This window comes from Trichomycterus rosablanca, chromosome 19 (genome assembly GCF_030014385.1).
Source record: "Trichomycterus rosablanca isolate fTriRos1 chromosome 19, fTriRos1.hap1, whole genome shotgun sequence".
In the NCBI taxonomy this organism is placed as follows: domain Eukaryota; kingdom Metazoa; phylum Chordata; class Actinopteri; order Siluriformes; family Trichomycteridae; genus Trichomycterus; species Trichomycterus rosablanca.
In genome coordinates this window covers 2,528,356-2,548,665 of record NC_086006.1, presented here as the reverse complement: position 1 = coordinate 2,548,665, position 20,310 = coordinate 2,528,356, and the positions used below count along the sequence as shown (strand labels likewise).

Here is a 20,310-nt window from a genome sequence, read left to right as displayed (position 1 = left end):
GTGTACGGAGAGACACACCCTGACAGCACTCTTTTCTCATCTCTGTGCAGGCGCCATCAATCAGCCAGCAGAGGTCGTAATCGCACTCCGGCTTAGTCCCGCCCATATCTGAACAACAGGTAAATTGTTGTTCATGTGGCCGCTCAGCCTCAGCCGACAGGCAGAGCTGAGATTCGATACGATGTATTCGAGATCCCAGCTCTGGTTCCAGTGTGTGTTTTTACCGCTGCGCCACCTGAGCAGCCTGACCCACTGTATATTTTACATTTACATTTTCAGCATTTAGCAGACGCCTTTATCCAAAGCGACTTACAGTACTGTGACAGTATACAATCTGAGCAATTGAGGGTTAAGGGCCTTGCTCAAGGGCCCAACAGCAGCAACCTGAGGAGCAGTGGTGAGGCTTAACCTTTTGATTACTAGTCCAGAACCCTAACCACTAGGCTACGGCTTGCCCTAGTATATACATAATATTTCTTTTTACTGCCTTCCTGAATTAAACGAATTGGATGTCAATGCGCTCTGGGTTATTATTCAGTTATACACTGATAAATAGACTATGACTGATGCAAAGTACATTAAAATTGTGCTATTTTCTCCCTGATGTGGAGGAAGTTCCACCTGATACCTGCTAAACGTGAGTGAGTGAGTAAAAAGCATACCCCCTCCAGGGATCATGTTTACAGGTCGGAGAGCAGCGAGGGGGCGCCGGTGAGTCCAACCGCGCTACACTCACAGCTGCTTGAAGATGCTGCAGAGGAAGAGAACGCAACAATATGGCGGGATGCATGAAAATGAAAGAGGAGTTTTATTTAGTAAATGTAACAAATGTCGCGTTTACGCTTTTATTTGTATCTTCGTTCTTACACTTCACATCAGGTAACAGGTGTCTTTATTTACATGTGTAGTGAGGTGGAACTACTGTAACTAAGTGAATGGCGGAGTTTGTTTTGAGACTGACTCAGTTTAGTGTTTGTCCTGTTTAACACGGTGTGTGTGAGAGAGGGAGTATGAGTGAGGGGTGTGTGTGAGAGAGGGAGTGAGAGTAAGGGTGTGTGTGAGAGAGTAAGGGTGTGTGTGAGTGAGTTTGAGAGTGTGTGTGTGTGAGAGAGAGAGAGGGGGGGGTGCGCGTTAGAGAGAGAGGGTGTGTATATGTATGTGAGTTTGAGAATGTGTGAGTGTGTTAATGAGAGGTGTTTGTGTGTGTGAGGGGTGTGTCAATGAGGTGTGTGTGTTAGAGAGAGTGTGTGTGTGGTAGGTCTGTGTGTAAGTGAGTGTGTGTGTGTAAGTGTGTGTGTGTGCTGGTGTTAGAGAGAGTGTTAGGGTGTGTAAGACAGAAGTGTGTGTGTGTGTGTGTGTGTGTGTGTGTGTGTGTGTGTGTGTGTGTTAGAGTGTGTGTGTGCTTGTGTTAGAGTGTTAGGGTGTGTAAGACAGAAGTGTGTGTGTGTGTGTGTGTGTGTGTGTGTGTGTGTGTGTTAGAGTGTGTGTGTGCTTGTGTTAGGGTGTGTAAGACAGAAGTGTGTGTGTGTGTGTGTGTGTGTGTGTGTGTTAGAGTGTGTGTGTGTGCTTGTGTTAGTGTTAGGGTGTGTAAGACAGAAGTGTGTGTGTGTGTGTGTTAGAGTGTGTGTGTGCTTGTGTTAGAGAGAGTGTTAGGGTGTGTAAGACAGAAGTGTGTGTGTGTGTGTGTGTTAGTGAGGGTGTGCGCCATTTGGCAATACTAATGTCCATATTTGTCATGCCAGTAAAGCTTCCTTTGAACTGAATTAAATTCTGTGTGAATAAGGTGTGAGAGTGAGGTGTGTGTGTGTGTGTGTGTGTGTGTGTATGTATGTGTGTGTGTGTGTGGAGTGTGTGTGTTAGTGAGGAGTGTGTGTGTTAGTGAGGAGTGTGTGTGTTAGTGAGGAGTGTGTGTGTTAGTGAGGAGTGTGTGTGTGTGATAGGTCTGTAAGAAGTAGTAAGGTCTCCTTATTTGTATCCAATCTTGGGACCTGCTCTGAAAGCGCACTGACATGTGCACCTCTCAAATGGTGGAGCTGTTTAGCCATTTCACCCCCGGATTAACTAAAAAAATGTATAATTAAAAATTCTTTATTTACATTCTGATTACTTGTGCCTTTATAATAAATCACATCAGTGAGACGTGGAACCAGATGAAGGTTTAATCTGCTTCAGTTGGGTGTTACTTTTTTGTACCTGGTATAAAAAATGTTTATTTATATTGTGTTTGATTTGTTCTGGGTACTTTGTAGAGTGATATTTACATTAGTTAGAAGAGTAGAACTTTCACATACTTTAGCTCTAAGACGTTGGTGCGGTATTTTCTATCGTCAGTTTGATCTCATGTTCTTTTCTGTATTGAGTGATATGATCTAACAGTCAGAATCTTTTTGTCTTCACTTTGTGCAGCTACACGAAACATCATCGAAATTTCAGATGGACAGGAAGTTAAAACTGAGGAAGCGCGTCACTTCTGCTACCTGAATTCAGTCTCTGTTCCTGGATGGAGGGAGACCTGGACCAGAATACAAGTGACTGTTTTTTGCTCATATCAAATCTTTTATGAAAAAAGACTGAATTATTAGAGATTAAGAGAATAATAAGAGAATAATAAGAGAATAATAAGAGAATTATTAAATGCACTGAAAAAAATATTAACCCTGGAAAATAAATCATGTAGAGATTATCACTAGTTCATAACTTGAAGCATGGAGGAGAATAAATCACAGGTTAGCATCACATGAACAGAAATACACTGAACTATAACCAAGGCGGCTCAGCGTGTCTTACTCAAATTAATGATTAGCCGATATCACCTCTGAACTGTGTGTGGTTCTGTGTGATGGTTGGTAGGTTCACGTATGGAGCTCCAGGCAGCTGAAGGTGACGGTTGTAAAAGACGAGGAGGAGCTGGAGGAGCTGGAACATTTAAGTTTCTGGTCCATCATTCAGCACTTTATTCATGAGCGGACCAACGAGAGCACCGTGAGCGTCAGTCTGTTCCATCAGAAGACCTGCTTCCGCGTCGACCCTTCAGATCCCAAAACCATTTACACTGTAAAACCCAGCAGACGTGAGTCTCCGGTTCTGTCAGAATCTCATGTGCTTTAAAAAAGGAAGGATGTGACGAACGCTGGTTCTTATAGCTGCTAACAGAGCTTCTCATATCTACTGACAGCACTTCTTATAGCATCTAACAAGTTGCTTTTTTTAGCCACTTACAGAGCTTCTTATAGCCTCTACCAGCAGTTCCTGTAGCCTCTAACAAGTCACTTGCTTTAGCCACTATAAGAGCCTCTTATAGCCTCTAACAGAGCTTCTTACAGCCATTAACAGCTTCTTATAGCCTCTTAAATCTCTTTATACAGCAGTTTTTATAGCCTCTAACAACACTTCTCTTAGCAGAGCTTCTTAACAGAGCTTCTTATAGCTGCTAACATCACTTCTTATATCCACTATCAGAGCTTCTTATAGCCAGTCAGAGCTTCTTATAGTCTTTTACATTGCTTCTTATAGCCAGTAACAGAACTCCTTAAATCCACTATCAGAGCTTCTTACAGCTGTTAACATCACTTCTCATATCCACTAACAGCTTCTTATAGCTCCTAACAACACTTTTTAGAGCACCTCTTATTGCCACTTCTTATAGCCTCTTATATCAGCTTACAGCACTACTTATAGCTTCTAAATGTACTTTATGCAGCAGTTCGTATAGCCTCTAACAAGTCACTTCTTTTAGCCATGAACAGAGCTCCTTATAGCCTCTTACAGAGCTTCTTATAGCCTCTTACAGAGCTTCTTATAGCCTCTTACAGAGCTTCTTGTAGCCACCAACAGAACTTCTCTTATCCACTAACAGAATGTATAATATCCACTAACAGAGCTTCTTACAGCTGCTAACAGCACTTCTTATATCCACTAACAGCTTCTTATAGCCTCTAACAAAACTTTATACATCAGTTCTTATAGCCTCTAACAAGTCGCTTCTTATAGCCACTATCAGCTTCTTATAGCCTCTAACAAGTCGCTTCTTATAGCCTCTAACAAGTTGCTTCTTATAGCCTCTAACAAGTCGCTTCTTATAGCCTCTAACAAGTCGCTTCTTATAGCCTCTAACAAGTCGCTTCTTATAGCCTCTAACAAGTCGATTCTTATAGCCTCTAACAAGTCGCTTCTTATAGCCTCTAACAAGTCGCTTCTTATAGCCTCTAACAAGTCGATTCTTATAGCCTCTAACAAGTCGCTTCTTATAGCCTCTAACAAGTCGATTCTTATAGCCTCTAACAAGTCGATTCTTATAGCCTCTAACAAGTCGCTTCTTATAGCCTCTAACAAGTCGATTCTTATAGCCTCTAACAAGTCGCTTCTTATAGCCTCTAACAAGTCGATTCTTATAGCCTCTAACAAGTCGCTTCTTATAGCCTCTAACAAGTCGCTTCTTATAGCCACTATCAGCTTCTTATAGACACTAACAAGTCGCTTCTTATAGCCTCTAACAAGTCGCTTCTTATAGCCACTATCAGCTTCTTATGGACACTAACAAGTCGCTTCTTATAGCCTCTAACAAGTCGCTTCTTATAGCCACTATCAGCTTCTTATAGACACTAACAAGTTGCTTCTTATAGCCACTAAGAAGTTGTTTCTTATAGCTTCTAACAGCACGTCTTAGATATAGATATTCTTCTTCTATAGATCACTTCTTATAGCTTCTAAATGTACTTCATACAGCAGTTCTTATAGCCTCTAACAAGTCGCTTCTTTTATCCACAATCAGAACTTCTTATTTCTCCCGTACAGAATTTGATATCTACTTGTTCTTGGTGTTTGCTGCTGGAGTTCTGCTCTTCTGCTTTGCAGATCATCTCAGCAGGTAATTTTACTGTTACATTCTGTATTCTAGATAAATATCCTGTTCTTTGACCCAACATTAGGTACTGCTGTGACTTCAAGTGACCTAAATCATTTTTACATGATTATGGGTGTGATTAGGTAGGGTTAGAATCACTTTCTGAAACATTTAGGAGGGTGCAGTTTAGACTGTGGAATATCCAGTGTCTTTAACATGATGTTAATGTGCATCTGGTTGTAAAAATGACGTGTAACCAGCCAGTGATGTTGATCTTTGTTTGGATCTATAGGAGTCAGGTGTTCTACTATTCAGCAGGAATGAGTACCGGCATGATCGCCTCGCTCATTATCATCATCTTCGTTCTGTCACGTTTTATGCCCAAGGTAACAGTCAGCACACACACTGTTTATTTTATTCTCATTTTGTCTTCACTCTGGTCATTATGTTTTACTGACAGACTCATGACGTATCGATGACACATTATTAATGTTGATTTGTACGTTCTTGGTTACAGAAAGGCCCCGTGTATGTGCTGTTGGTGGGAGGCTGGTCCTTCTCTCTGTATGTGATTCAGCTCGTGTTTAAGAACCTGCAGGTCATCCTGAAAGAACACTGGCCCCTGGTCATCGGTGAGACTTTCCACTCGATCTACAATCAAAGCAAACACTGTAATGAACAAATATGGTGACCCCACATGACGTTCACACCTCCGATCCTCCTCTTCTCTAGGTTACACTGCGGTCGTCGGCTTCATCAGCTTCGCTGTGTGTTATCGTCACGGGCCGCTGGTGGAGGAGCGCAGCATCAACATCCTCTCCTGGACGCTGCAGATATTTGGAATGTTGCTGATTTACTCCGGCATGCAGGTTCAGCAGGTGGCGCTGGCGATCATGGTGGCTGCTTTCTGTGCCAAGAATCTGAATTATCCTTTATCTACAGCGTTAAGTGTTTATCAGTGAGTACCCTGTCAAATTACATTTCTGTCATTCAGCAGAGACTTTAGTCTCATTGTTGCCCAACAGTGTCAGCTTGGTAGTGGAGTAGCAGTGGTAGAGCACTGAGCTCCCACCTCTAACCTGCATTTTAACATTGTGTTTCATTTCACCACAGAAAGCTGAAGCTGAAGCTTCGCTGGAAACCGGAGCCTCGGAGTCTGTTGACGGAGGAGCAGTATCAGAAACAGGCCGAGGTGGAGACTCAGAAAGCTCTGGAGGAACTGAGGAAGCACTGCAGCAGTCCAGATGTTAACACCTGGAAAATGGTGTCCAGGCTGCAGTCTCCCAAAAGGTCAGAGGATTCTTAAAACGATGATACATCATTCATACACAGTACTCAAATTGTACAGAGTTTATATGTATGTATTAGCCCTGCTTTTAACCAGTTCTATACTCCTGTTTTAGTCCTGTTCTGAGTCCTGTTTTAGATGCTGTTTTGGTCCTATTTTAGTCCTGTTTCTGGTTCTGTTTTAGTCTTGTTTTAGTCCTTTTTTCAGTCCTGTTTTTGGTCTTTTTTGTCCTGTTTTAATCCTGTTTTTGGTCCTGTCTCAGTTCTGTTTTTAATTCCTGTTCTTAGTCCTGTTTTAGTCTTGTTCTGTCTCCTGTTTTTAGTCCTGTTGTAGTCCTGCTTTATTTCTTTTCTGACTTCTGTTTTTAGTCCTGTTTCTGGTCCTATTCTGAGTTCTGTCATGAGTCCTATTCTTAGTCCTGTTTTAGTTCCTGTGTTTAGTCCTGTGTTTAGTCCTGTGTTCAGTCCTGTTTTAGTTCCTGTGTTCAGTCCTGTTTTAGTTCCTGTGTTTAGTCCTGTGTTCAGTCCTGTTTAGTCCTGTTCTGCTCCGTCCTCAGGTTTGCAGACTTTATCGAGGGCTCCCCTCACCTGCTGTCCAATGAGGCCTCGGTCCACGCTCAGGAGTACGGTCTGGGCTCGTCGTTCTTCGAGGACGATCTGTTTGACGAGGAGGAGGAAGACTGGGAGACGGATGATGAGAAACCACAGGTCTCTTCTCCATCAAACCACACGCCAAACAGGACCTGGTCTGACGGCTCCTGACCAGGACGATGAATGTGAATAAACAGATTTGTGATTTTACTACCACAGCACTGCAATACTGATTAAATCCAGCGCAGATTCTTCTCAGCACTGAGGGTCTGATTATAAAGTTTCATTTTGTGTTAAGACGAGAAAACCAGTCAATTTAACTGGTTCTGTTCCAGGGGGTTTTAGAACATGGACTTATTCTGTCATAATACTGAGACTTTGGTGGATTTTTCATTTTCCCGGCTGTATTCAGGTCTCTGTTCAGGGTTTATTTTAAGTAGTGTTTCTTTTGTGTTTTATTCCGTGACCCGGACACGTTTTGTTGTATGTTTTTTAGACCATTAAAGAAACCTTATCTACAAGCACCCAGAATTTATTTTTATGAAACAATAAAAGCTAAAAAAAAATCAGTTTTGTCTAAAGTTGCTTTTCTGATTTAAGAGCGTAAACGTTGTTAATACTGCAGCACAGAATAAATCAGTGACCACAAGGTGGCAGCAAAAGCCCAATGAAAAGGATTAAAATCCAAAATCAACTGTAGACAGACAGACAGATAGAAAGACAGACAGACAGATAGATACTTTATTAATCCTGAAGGAACTTAAGGAGCAATCTATTCTGCACTGTTTATGCTGTAGGATTTTACCTGCTGTCAACCACACAAACCTGTACACAAAAAGGCTGCTTATTTATTTATTTTACATTTTCGTCATTTTGCAGACGTTCTTATCCACAGCGACTTACAAAAGAGCTTCCATAATAAATATTTCCTACTCATTTGCTACTTTACTTTAAATAAGATGCTATAGAAGGTTAGTAAGTGCTTAATAAAGAGGTGATGGAGGTTTTTAGATGCTCTTTTCTTTCTTTGTTTATTTATTTATGTGGATTTATGTTTTACACACTTTGATTACAGTCATGACAGGACCGGTAGTTACAGGTTACACATGATCAGCCCCGGTTCTGGACTGCTTTGCTTGGGGGGGCAGTAAAACCTAATGAGGGGGCATGTTGATAGTCATGTTTTTGAAGCCAGAAATATATTCAAGGCTTGATTTGTGCATGAATGATGACAGCCAAGCTATTGATACTGGCTTAAAGTGATGTATGAGGTAAAGAAATAAAAATGCATGTTTTCGAACTTAAACTTAAAACCCAATGATTAAAAAATACATGTTGATTATGTAAATGGAGAAAAAAGATTATCTAATTGTATTTCATTTTAATACGCCCCCTTAATTAAATTGCCATTACTAATAGAACAACTCTATTTCTTGAAAGGCTTTAATACAAATTTAAGTCAAAGCTGACAAATGTACCTACACACAGACTGAGAATATTCAAACGTGGAAATAGGAATGAGTGAGAATATTTATATTATTGGGAAATTAAAATATAAAGAAAACAAAAGAATACAAATTCTGTAAAAAAAAAGTGTTTACCAGTATACCTGCCTCTCGCTCACACTAACAGAACATATACTGCCCAACTGAACTGTTTGGGGCAGTCTGCCGATTTTTATATGACTCAAAGAGCCAATCAGGAATAAGCAAGGAAATATCTTCACACTGTAAAACAAAATGCATTTTTGTGATTGGTTCAGAGATAATTTTAAAAATAGCCGTTGCTTGCATTGTGCTTGGGGGGGCAAAGACACAATTTGGGGGGGCAAAGACACAATTTGGGGGGGCAATGCCCCCCTCAGCCCCCCCCTAGCGCCAGCCCTGCATGATTCATCAGCTTAAAGTTCGAATCTCTGGTGCTATTGGCCAGCCAGGCGTCTACACAGACATTATCGACTGTGTCTGGTTGTAGCCGAAGCTCTGAGATAGATTGACGCCCTGTCCAGGGTATTTCTGCCCTGCATTCAGGGTTACCCTGTGGAACCAGACCCATCATGGCCCTGACCAGGTTAAAGCGGTTCATGGAAAAAAAAATCAGGACACTTATTTATTTTATTTGTTTATTAGGATTTTACCGTCGTGTTTTACACACTTTGCTTCCATTCATGACAGAACAGGTAGTTACAGGTTACACAAGATTCATCGGTTCACAAGTTTAATATCGAACTCAGTCATGGACAATTTTGTATCTCCACTTCACTTCACTTGCACGACTTTGGACTGTGGGAGGAAACCGGAGCTCCTGGAGGAAACCCACGCTCCACCTGGGAATCAAATCCAGGACCTTCTTGCTGTGAGGCGGCAGTGCTACCCACTGAGCCACCCCCGGGACACTCACTTTTATTTCCTATTTATATATTTTTTCTATATTGCACAAAAGAAACACAGCAACTTTAACCCACAATGTAGACTGCACATGTGTGTGATAAAAATTTGGGGCATTTCCCCCTATTTACAAACCCTCACATCATCTGTTCTCTTGTCAGCACTGCCATACTTCCATCTCCCAACCCAACCAGACTCCTGTTCCCCTCCGCCTGCACCACGTCCGAACCCACCTCATTCAAATCATGTGGTGACGATGACCTTTAGCTTCTTCTAGTCACCGCAAGTTGTTCAGGAACCAGCAGTAAGCAGAAACGTCTCACAGTGTCTCCTTTGTGTCCCTCTTTGTCCCTCTGCGCCGCTCGGCTTTTGCTTTCCTTCTGACTCGAGGTTGGACTCTGCGGCCACTTCCTCGTCGGCTTTGCTCCTGCGTGATGCAAATGTTCTCGAGTTCCCGTCGGTCAGGATTCCTGAGTACTCTGTGCAATCTGGACGTGGGGCATTTGCATGTAGTTCCCTGTGTTTATGCAAACATGCCAGGCTGGAGGGGATTCTTTTTCCTCTGGTCACTCTTTTTTCCCCCCCTGATACATTCGGGGGGGCTGCGAGCGTCCTCAGGACCGAGGGAGATTCCCGTGCGTATCGTGAACATTAGCATGGAGCTGAACGCGGGCTAACCTCGGCCAGCGTGTGGGTGGAGGCAGCATGTAAAACACTCGGATTTCCCCAGGGACGGACAGGTGGACCTGCAGAGGTGATCCAGGGTCAGGCGTGTATTCCCCTGCAGATAAACAGCACTTCTGAGTAATTCTACATGACGAGCGTGTCGAGCTCGGCCCTGGTGTTTTATGACTTTCACTTCCTGTTTAATGAGGTTTCCTCTGTGGTCAGTGATAATTGAGAGGTTTTCCCTGTTAATTAGCACTAAACATACACCGCTGTAGTCAGAAGTTTACATACACTCATAAGACACGTCTATGTCATGCCTCTTTGTCCAAACACCTTTAATAAATGCAAGTTATTTTATAAGTTTATAAGATTAAATGAGATCGTCTTTTATTATCCCACAGGGGGAAATCTGCAACATTACAGCAGCTTTCAAAAATATAGAGCTTAACAAAGGTTTAAATTTTCAGCATTTAGCAGACGCTTTTATCCAAAGCGACTTACAGTGCTGCAACAGTAGACTGTCTAAACAATTGAGGGCTAAGGGTTTTGCTCAAGGGTCCAACAGTAACAACCTGGCTTGAACCAGCGACCTTTTGATTACTAATACCTTAACCACTAGGTTACAACTTTCTGCGGCTCCCATACTTAGGGTTAACCACAGTAAAATTAACCCTGTATACCAGACTTGACACAGTTTTAATGCCGGATGCCCTTCCTGACACAACCCTCCTATTTTTATCCAGGCTTGGGACCTGCACTGAGTGCACACAAACAAGTGCAAAAAAATTAAGGCAACAAACCTGATAGGCTCATCCATTTATCATTAAATAAATCAGAATTGTATTGCAAATTTTATGGACCTTTAAACTAAACCTGTAAAGCACCACCCAGCAAAAGGATTCCTGAGCACTGGATCAATCACCTCTGGTTAACTTAGCCTGAAACTTGGCCTGTTTTCTCAGGTTTCCTCCAGGTAATTCCATTTCCTCCAGTTTCCTTTTGTCTCCGGAACACATGGAGCAGGTAGAGCAGTAAATCTAAACTTCCTCCAGGTGTGAGCATGTTGTTGAGTGATGGATTGAACTCTATTCAGGCTGTATCTGTTCCTCTGCTTTACACCTGCTGCTTTCTGAGTGGTGCCAGAGCCACCGAGTCCCGGACCAAGACAGTAAAACAACACGGTGCACGATAGTGTAACAATCCATAAAAAAGGTTGTAAAATAACATCATCAATATTATTATAGGATCAATAGTGTCATTAACCTTAAGAAAAATGATTTATGACTATAAAGGGGGGAAAAGAACCATTTTACAGTCATGTGACCAAAATAAATACAAGACTTTTAAAAAAGAGGAAAGAAAAGTTCTTAAAAAGTAGAAGCTGATGAAAATACAACTTAGAAAAGAGTTGAAAATGGCTGTGAAACTTCAGGATACTGTGTATGTGGAGCCGTGTGGCCGTTCTGTCAAAAAACAGCTCAGAATTACACCAGAAACATCACTGAAAGTTACTGTTTACCTTTTCAGCTACCACAAATCCATACAGCACAAACTAAGCATGAAGAAAATCAATACTTTAAATAATAATAATAATTTTATTACTATAAAACTTGGTCTAAGGTGCTTCAGAAATAGAATACAATATTGGTAACCAGACTCGAAAAGTCTTAAAAGCCGAATGTGGCTTTTTGATTTCAATGTCTCTCGTTAAATGGTTTAATTATTATTATTTTTATTTTTATTAAATTCAGTGGCTATAATAGTTTTCTACCTGTTTGTCCTAATGGCAAAAGACAAAGCAAAATCCCTCAATAAAAACATTCAAGACAAATAAAGAGAAAAACCTTTCTAATCAGATTTTTTTATTCTTTGTATTCGTTTGTATATAAAAACAAATCAAATTTAAGCATAAAAAATATTTTTAAGTGTGGAATTATGCAGCGACCCACAAAACGACGAACAAATAATCAAAGTAGATTTTTTTTTTATCATTAATATTTGTAAAGCTATAGACTGTTAAACTCAACTAAAAATCTAGTGTCCTCAGTTTCTAAACCATTAAAGTGTCTCATTAGCATGGAAGATGATGGAACACGGGAGTAAACACGCCTCTGTCCCAACATTTTTGGAGTATGTTGCAAACATCAAATTCTACATGTGTTTCTATTTACAAACGAAAGTAATGTTGATCAGTGAAAACAACTGGCATCTACTACGGGTTTCTACTTTTATCAGGTACATAACGATTCAAGAAAATGAACTAATATTCAAAACGTCCCAACTTTTTACTTTCGGAAATGGGGTTTGTATTTAGTGTTTATTATGAAATACTTTTAATAAAAACTAAGCCTGTGTATTCGGGTTCTAAGTTGAAATCTTCACATAAATAAACTGAAAGCTTAAAACTGGTGAGATTAAATCATGTTGTTTATTCATTGTTTACGATGACAGTTTGATTTTTTTCATCCCACAGACCTTTTTGGATGGAAATGTGTAAATGACTCCAGGTTCAAGCGTTGCATAGTGGCTAAAAAACACATTTTCAAAATGTACTATGTTTATAAATGAATCATTATAATATATATACAAAGTCCAAAGAAGGCAGAAGCTTTACCACAATCATGTCTGACACAAATCTGGGTACAAATCTTAAATCTGGGTGAAATTTAAATTCTATTAAGTGATTCAATAAAAGAAATATGTAAAAGGTGATGACATTTATATAATAGAACTGATTCGTTTTGTATTTACTGCTTCGATACGGAGTATTAGTATGTCGTGTGTATGCTATTTTAATGGACGGAGGTGTTCCATGTGAAATGGAAAACATCACGTCTACTATATAACCACAGTCGATATCAAATCAAGCCCTGGTTAGAAGCGAGAGTGCATATTAGTTTACATTCTGGAGAAGGACACACCGCCTGCAGCGAGCCTTTTCTGTCTCTCACACTTAACCCAGTAAGGTTCTATGTTAAAGCCCAACCACTACACCAGCGAGTGAAGGGCACTAAAAGCTCACAGCAACACCTTTTTGCTAATGATCCCTTAAAGGTGGAATGAATGTTCCCGACTAGGTCTAAATCAGAGCCCCCTGAACCTCGCAGACTCTCTCAGCTGTGTGTGTGTTTACTGTGCTGTTATCACACTGATAACTGTTGTTTCTATTATCTAGTACTGCGCATAAGTTACTGACGAGTTGAGATCCCAGAAGCCTCTGGTGTATGTAGAGATTTAAATTAATACACAAATACATTTCTCATTAAAATTCCCAAACCATAAACTGACATTTTTTTAAAGCAGAAAATACAGCACATGGTCACAATCCCTTTCTGATACAACATCAGAATTGGTTTAGTGTTGCTTCACAACGAGAAAAGGTAGTGAACCAGCGGACAGGCTTAGACTTCGTTTTCCCCTCTACCGTTACCGTTCGCTTTACCTTTCTCAAAGCGCTCACACAGTGCGTCAGTATTTATTGATCCCGAACAGACGCACGCCGTGGAACTGAGGCAGCTTTGGCAGGAGGACGCTGAGCAGGGAGCACGTGTTGATGAGGAAGTGGGTGGCGTCATATTTTGTGTAAAAGCTGGCCAGAATATACCTGTGAAAAGACACGGAGATGGAATTAAAAAAATGATTTGATATAGCTATAAATAAAAAAGTATAGGCTCCATGGCGGCATGGCATGGTGGTGCAGCGGTAAAACACATTTTCCACCATACAGGCCAGGCACCTATACTGACAATGATTGGCTCATCTGAGGGTGGGATTGCCAGACAAGATTCCTCATAACTGCTACAACCTTGGTCAGGACTAGAGGTCAGCAGCAGTAGAGGAAGCAAAATGGGATCGGGTAAATGGATATGACTAAATTTAGGGTCAAGGAAAGGAATTCTTCTGTTCACAAAACCTTAGAACGCCATTCATGAAGAAATCCTGCTAATCCTACTTCTTCTACCACCAATATAAATGATAATAAAGACAATGATAATGTCAAGCATGTGCACTGATAATGGTGTTCAAGTTCACCACAAACTTAGTCCTCATCAGGGTCGTGGTTGAACCTGGAAGCTCTGGGTGCAAAGCAATGACACAATCCACTTAAGTAAAGTCAAATATATTTGTATAGCACTTTTTACAATAGACATCGTCTCAGAGCAGCTTACAGAATCCAGGACCGACAGACCAAAACCCCTGTTGAGCAAACCAAGGGCGACAGTGGCAAGTAAAAACTCCCTCAAAATTACAGGAAAAAACCTTGAGAGGAACCAGACTCCAGATTCCACTCCAGCCCCCCACCACTTCAGATATAGCCAGGTCTGTATGTAGACACCTGTCCACACCGCTGGGGATTCGAACCCTGGTCACAGTGATAATTGGATAGCTTAATTTACCGCTGCACCACCCGGATACCTCTTGGCATGATCACTCAAGCGTAACCCTTCATTGCATCGTTTAGCAACAAATTTAAAAATCGACGCTCAGCCAACATGTATTGGTGAGATTGTGAAGATGTGAGTGTAGCAGAGGCGCTGGCTGATCCACTTTACGTCTCACTCATGTATCTGTACCGTAGATGGCGTACGAATCGAGAATACGTCCTTTCGTCCCGGCTAATGACTGCGTCCACGCTGTTCAGTGAATTAGGCCGTGAAATAGAGTGAAAAATTTAGCAGGTAAGCTTTCTGGAAAAATCCCAGAAGCTACGGGTATGTAGTTCTAATCAGTCGCATAACCGTACACAATGATCGTACGGTTACGTTATTTATTTGTAGCACATTCGCAACAACGTGCGGTAAAGGTTGGCTCATCATGCCGAAAAAGGGGAACTCGTCTGATCACCCGGGAGATGGTGCGATAGCTGCTGTTTTGGACCTCCCAAGCAACACCACCAGTAACTGCACATCAACAGATGAGCAAGTGAAATTTCTTGTTCACAATGATGAGTATCTTATTCTCATATTATTTCCTGGAAAATGCCAGAATGCCTGATGTACATCTGTACGTATGACTTTTTGCAAATGCATGATGTTGCAAATATGCTACAAATCAAAAACCTCGTTTTTTAAAAAGCTGAATTAGAAAATATATTTTTTACTATTTTTCTGTGTATTCAGTGGCTATAACAAACAACATATATATCATGCAATAAAGGGTTAATTTACTAATAATTGTTAAAGTTATATATCAATCTATATTATACCACACCGTCTATGTACATTTCAGCACTGTTTCTAAGTTCTGGTTTGTGTTCAGGATGTTTAATGTTTAACTCACAGCACTATGGGTGAAATGGTGAGGAATTTTCTGGACGATGTGAACTGCACCCCATAGTCCATTTGTTCCCAGTGAGTGAGCAGGCGGGCTTTTCCCTGATCTGGTGTCTCGAACGGAGTTCCCTTCACCGTGTGTAGGAACACATACATGGTCTGAAAAATAGAACACAATTCAAAACGAATTTTAAAGCAAAAGCAAACCAAAGACGTACGATGCTGTCAATACTGAGCGCTTTGACTGTGCAGCCCAACAATCTGTCTGTGGTTCATGGCATGTCCGACTCAGACTCATCACTTCTGTCTCTATGTCAAAAATACTTAAACCCAGTAATCTGGCCATAACAATTTGACACTTGTCAAGGTCACTCAGGTCTTTCTGATACACGTACATGCTGCATTCAACATGTGAACTGTGAGGAATGACCACCAGGTCGACATTTCATACATTCCGGGCCCTGATGTGCACATTTTTTGTGTGTGGTCCTAATGTTTTGGCTCATCAGTGTTATGTTTATTGTTTGTTTATTAGGATTTTTACGTCATGTTTTACACTTTTTGGTTACATTCATGACAGGAAACCATAGTTACTCATGACACAAGGTTCATCACTTCTCAAGGTTATATCGAACACAGTCGTGGACAATTTAGTGTCTCCAGTTCACCTCACTTGCATATTTTTGGACTGTGGGAGGAAACCGGAGCACCCAGAGGAAACCCATGCAGACACGGGGAGAACAAGCAAACTCCATACAGAAAGGACCCGGACCGCCCCACCTGGGGAGCGAACCCAGGACCTTCTTGCTGTGAGGCGTCAGTGCTACCCACTTAGCCATTGAGTCACATGCTTTATTTTCTCTCTTCATTAAAGATTAAGTTTAGGGTTTGTAAGAAGCTTCTGTTGTTTGTATTATTTACATTCTATACTTATGTGCTTTCCTACCTGCTTAAAGTAATTGTCACTTATTAAATACTAATTAGACACGCACACATTTTGTCATTATGCACTTATGGCTTTATTCCACACACACACACACACACAGGCCTGTTTTTTTTTTACTTGTCTTGCTCACTGTTATAATGAATGTTTTTACACAGACTCACCAGATTGTGAATCACGTTGGTTAAGGTCCACACTATCGGCACGCTGAGGAACGGGATGCTTAGTAAGACGATGTGCAACACGACAGTCAGAAGCAAGTAGGTGAGCCAAATGCCTCGGCTGTTCATCACCCGCGTGTTGGGGTTCACCTCGCTGTGAGCGACGCCCACATTCATTCTGCAAGACCTGTGAGACAAGAAGGGCACACAAGTGCTTAGGTTAGTGGTCTTTATTTACAGTCTATGACTGTAACTGAGTGTGTGATTATTAAGCTCTTTAAACTCAGGTGTTATAGATTATGAACTGATATTAGAAATTTGTTATCAGATTTTAAGTGTTTAATCAGGCACATGAGTGTTTTGATTCTTTTAATCAATATTTAGACTTATGCAGAAGTATCAATTAGATACATGGTTTTTGTAATTAGAAGAAGATGTATTTGCATAATGTAATTTTAAGTGTACCAAACATTTTTGGATGATACAGATTCAAGCCACCAACAATTTTTGAAGCTGATTTTATTGGTCATTTAAATAACCTAAAATCGTACGAAATCCAAAGAGGCAGTTCTTCCATTCTTGTATTATTCTTTCCAATCCTAAGCATTTTAAGAGCACTTCTATGTCCTGTTAAACGCCCTTTAACCAACAGCTGATTTTTTGCTTAATTTAAACCATTTAACTCTTCAAGGAAGTAACGTGATCAGATTCTAACACATGGCACACTTCTGAAAAGTATTAAATCAGTTTTGCGCTAATTAATATAACATTATTTAGCAGTGGCAGTTTTTTCGTGTGTATACAGTCATTCACGGTAGCCCAGCTTTCTTGCTCTACACTGTCCGTTAACGGACAATGATTTGCAACAGTAAAATACTGAACTACTGATTGGAAGCTTTTACCCTTGGGCCCTTCAGCAAGGCCCTGAAAGTCACACTGAATAAACGTGTTTGCCAAATGCACAAATGTAAGTTAGTGAAAATTGACGACATACGACCATCACTGAAAAACACTAGTTGGATAGTGGACCATTTTCAGAACAGTAGGTATAGCAGTGTTGCTGGGTTTCAAAACACTGGACACAAAGTAAATGCAGCTCTGTGACTGTACCACAGTAGATTCAAGGTCTGAATAATGCTGCTGATGTAGCTCTCAAACAGTCAAATGCTCAAACAACAAAAGTGTCAGTTATATGTGCATGACTATGGTATTTGCATGAAACATGAATTTGATGTTAAAGAAACAAAACGCACTTAGATCGTAGGGTGGTGGATATATTGATCCTGGGCATATGCCAGCCAGTCAAGGCATAATGTCACATTCAAAAGCCCTGAAATATCTGCTCAGTGGTGCTCCTGCGATGGTTAAGAGGTTTTTTTTTTTAATTGGAAATAGCAATTTAATATCTGGATATCTGGTCTGTCACTTTTTACTGATAGTAGAATTAAGCTGAAACATTGGAAATAACGACACATCAGATACAGTCAGTAGTTGTATACCTATAATGGTAAATATGTACAATAATTTTATTGTAAGCAACCTCGATTTTAACAGTAGCTATATATACACACATATACATTTATTACGTAAATACACAACAATGCATATGTATATCTATAATGGTAAATGTTTACAATTATTTTCATTGTAAGCATATATATATATATATATTCCAGTGAATTACTAACTTAAGACTAACCCGGCTAGGCTAATAAGCTACCAACCATTGTTAGCAAAGTCGTTAAAATAGAATTAAAAGACAATATATGGCATTTTTCATACAACAATGTTTTAAAAAGGCTTTGAACAGAACTAAACCAACAACGACTGACAAATGTAAATGAATTATTTGGTTTAAATCATTAAATAAAATGTTTAGACACCCACCTTTACCGTATCCAGGAAATCACTAGATTCCGCCTTAGAACCGCCCTCCTGTGTTCTGATTGGTCGGCGCTCCTGTCTGTCACCCTCCTCCGGCGTTTCTGATTGGTAGTTTTCGAGTCCGCTAAAGTTACAACGACGGTGTTTTCATATGCAGCTACAGTTTAAAGGAACAGAGTGTTCAACTTCTGGAATTACTTTCCTTGGGAATTAATGGCATTTATATTATAATTCCTGTCTAAATAATAATTACAATACTAATAATAATGATAAACTAATATTAAACATATAAAACACACTTGTAGAGGTTGGATGGATAATGGATGGGTGGATTGATGGATGGATGGATGGATGGATGGATGATGGGTGGATGGATGGATGATAGATGGGTGGATGATGGATGGGTGGATTGATTTATTGATGGATGGATGGATGAGTGAATGGATGGATGGATGATAGATGGGTGGATGATGGATGGGTGGATTGATGGATGGATGGATGGATGGATGATGGATGGGTGGATGGATGGATTGATGGATGGATGGATGAGTGAATGGATGGATGGATGATAGATGGGTGGATGATGGATGGATGGATTGATGGATGGATGGATGGATGGATGATGGGTGGATTGATGGATGATGGATGGATGGATTGATGGATGGATGATGGGTGGATTGATGGATGATGGATGATGGGTGGATTGATGGATGATGGATGGATGGATTGATGGATGGATGGATGATGGGTGGATGATGGATGGATGGATGGATGGATGGATGGATGGATGGATGGATGGGTGGATTGATGGATGATGGATGGATGGATGAGTGAATGGATGGATGGATGATAGATGGGTGGATGATGGATGGATGGATTGATGGATGGATGGATGAATGGATGGATGATGGGTGGATTGATGGATGGATGGATTGATGGATGGATGGATGATGGGTGGATTGATGGATGATGGATGGGTGGATTGATGGATGGATGAGTGAATGGATGGATGGATGATAGATGGGTGGATTGAATGATTTCTGAAATGGTTCTTTTCATGACTATGATTGTATCACATTCTTCTTTTTGTCCATTTACTTCTTGTTTCTACCTAGTTTTGGACATTTGCCCTTGGTTCACAAGGGTCCTGTCAGGGAAATTAGTCAGCACATATATGCATTTATGGCCAAAACAGCTTATTCAATTTCCTGTGATAAACTACTGTTCTCTCATGTTTAGTTTTTTGTAGGTTTTCTGAAAATGTGACTAAATCTACTGGGTCAAAAAATATACATTTAATCATTTAAATGGGTGCTTGGCTTGGTGTCTGGATGGTTGGGAGGGCAAGTGGACAGAATTATGTTAACAAAATCAGCAAACATTTAAATCAAGCTTTTACATGCAATAGTTTTTTTTTTTTATTGCATTCCCTAAGCTCATGCAGATGTAAAGCTTGCAAGATTTAAAAAGCACAGTGTCACCTGTGATCCAGCACGGGCACAAAGAAATCGCTAGTTCAAATTATTCATATGAACTAATGAGGAATTAGAACAACATCTCACCAAGTGCCAAAAAAGTATGTGATAAATGGCTTTTATCTTGATCACTGGATCACAGACAGATAAATCCAAGAATATAAAATAACAATTAAAGCTTTAAGTGTTTCCAAGATCAGTCAATAATTTTGAAATGGAAGAAGCTTGGCACAACTTTAGCTGAATTGGGAATCCGATACCACAAGTGGTGTTGATCAGTGAGGTAAGAACAAACCCAATAGCTCCAAAAGTCCTGTGAGATGGAAGAAACTGAAGTCACTGCTGGAAAATGCATGACAGCCTGCTTTATGATTGCAAAACAGGTATATTCAGGACGTTCAGGTTTTTAATTCGTATTTAATATTCAAAAAACTCTAAAAACATGTTTTCACTTCATCATTATGGTTAAGTAAGTGCAGATTGATGGGTAAAAATGTCAATTATTACATTAATTTAAAATCGATCAACAAGTCTGAATACTTTCTGAATGCACAGTAAATCTTTATTGCCAGATTGAGGCATTTGAACAATTTTAAATTGAAAGTTTAATTATATTGTCATATTAGTACCTTATAAATAAACAATTGAATTAGGAATCGGTTTCAGTTTGAAAGGGCGTAGTGGACAAACACTTTCTGTCAATGACAGGTCTGGTGGCATTTGCATTTCCACAGCGTGTAGTAATAAAACCACAAAGAGGAAAAAGAAGGAAGCTTATCTTCAATATCAACAATTGT

The 20,310-nt window shown here is 40.3% G+C and overlaps 2 protein-coding genes across 4 annotated transcripts; one reads left to right on the top strand and one right to left on the bottom strand.

Moving 5' to 3' along the window:
• Positions 1–776: 776 nt before the first annotated feature.
• nemp1 (nuclear envelope integral membrane protein 1) lies at positions 777–7,272 on the top strand. Of its 2 annotated transcripts, XM_063015574.1 has the most exons (9): positions 777–879; positions 2,407–2,528; positions 2,851–3,070; positions 4,795–4,867; positions 5,136–5,229; positions 5,361–5,475; positions 5,576–5,801; positions 5,957–6,133; positions 6,688–7,272. In XM_063015574.1, the coding sequence occupies exons 1-9, from the start codon at positions 777–779 to the stop codon at positions 6,890–6,892; spliced, it is 1,335 nt and encodes a 444-aa protein (XP_062871644.1). In that variant the 3' UTR covers positions 6,893–7,272. The 2 variants fall into 2 exon arrangements, with proteins under 2 accessions (XP_062871644.1, XP_062871645.1); XM_063015575.1 differs by lacking the exons at positions 777–879; positions 2,407–2,528 and adding an exon at positions 2,673–2,726.
• Positions 7,273–12,186: 4,914 nt separating this feature from the next.
• ormdl2 (ORMDL sphingolipid biosynthesis regulator 2) lies at positions 12,187–18,089 on the bottom strand. Of its 2 annotated transcripts, XM_063015119.1 has the most exons (5): positions 18,042–18,089; positions 16,158–16,341; positions 15,058–15,209; positions 13,220–13,381; positions 12,187–12,304 (listed from the first exon to the last, which is right to left on the bottom strand). In XM_063015119.1, the coding sequence occupies exons 2-4, from the start codon at positions 16,329–16,331 to the stop codon at positions 13,246–13,248; spliced, it is 462 nt and encodes a 153-aa protein (XP_062871189.1). In that variant the 5' UTR covers positions 16,332–16,341; positions 18,042–18,089; the 3' UTR covers positions 12,187–12,304; positions 13,220–13,245. The 2 variants fall into 2 exon arrangements, with proteins under 2 accessions (XP_062871189.1, XP_062871188.1); XM_063015118.1 differs by having other exon boundaries at positions 12,187–13,381.
• Positions 18,090–20,310: the final 2,221 nt, after the last annotated feature.

Bases quoted from the DNA above. Each gene is read 5' to 3' on its own strand.
- nemp1 (XM_063015574.1), top strand. From the start codon at position 777: ATGGCGGGATGCATGAAAATGAAAGAGGAGTTTTATTTAGTAAATGTA. The intron at 2,529-2,850 runs GTGACTGTTTTT...GATGGTTGGTAG, and splicing joins AGACCTGGACCAGAATACAA to GTTCACGTATGGAGCTCCAG. The intron at 5,230-5,360 runs GTAACAGTCAGC...TCTTGGTTACAG, and splicing joins TGTCACGTTTTATGCCCAAG to AAAGGCCCCGTGTATGTGCT.
- ormdl2 (XM_063015118.1), bottom strand. From the start codon at position 16,331: ATGAATGTGGGCGTCGCTCACAGCGAGGTGAACCCCAACACGCGGGTG. The intron at 15,210-16,157 runs GTGAGTCTGTGT...TCTATTTTTCAG, and splicing joins CCAACGTGATTCACAATCTG to ACCATGTATGTGTTCCTACA. The intron at 13,382-15,057 runs GTGAGTTAAACA...GTCTTTTCACAG, and splicing joins ACCATTTCACCCATAGTGCT to GTATATTCTGGCCAGCTTTT.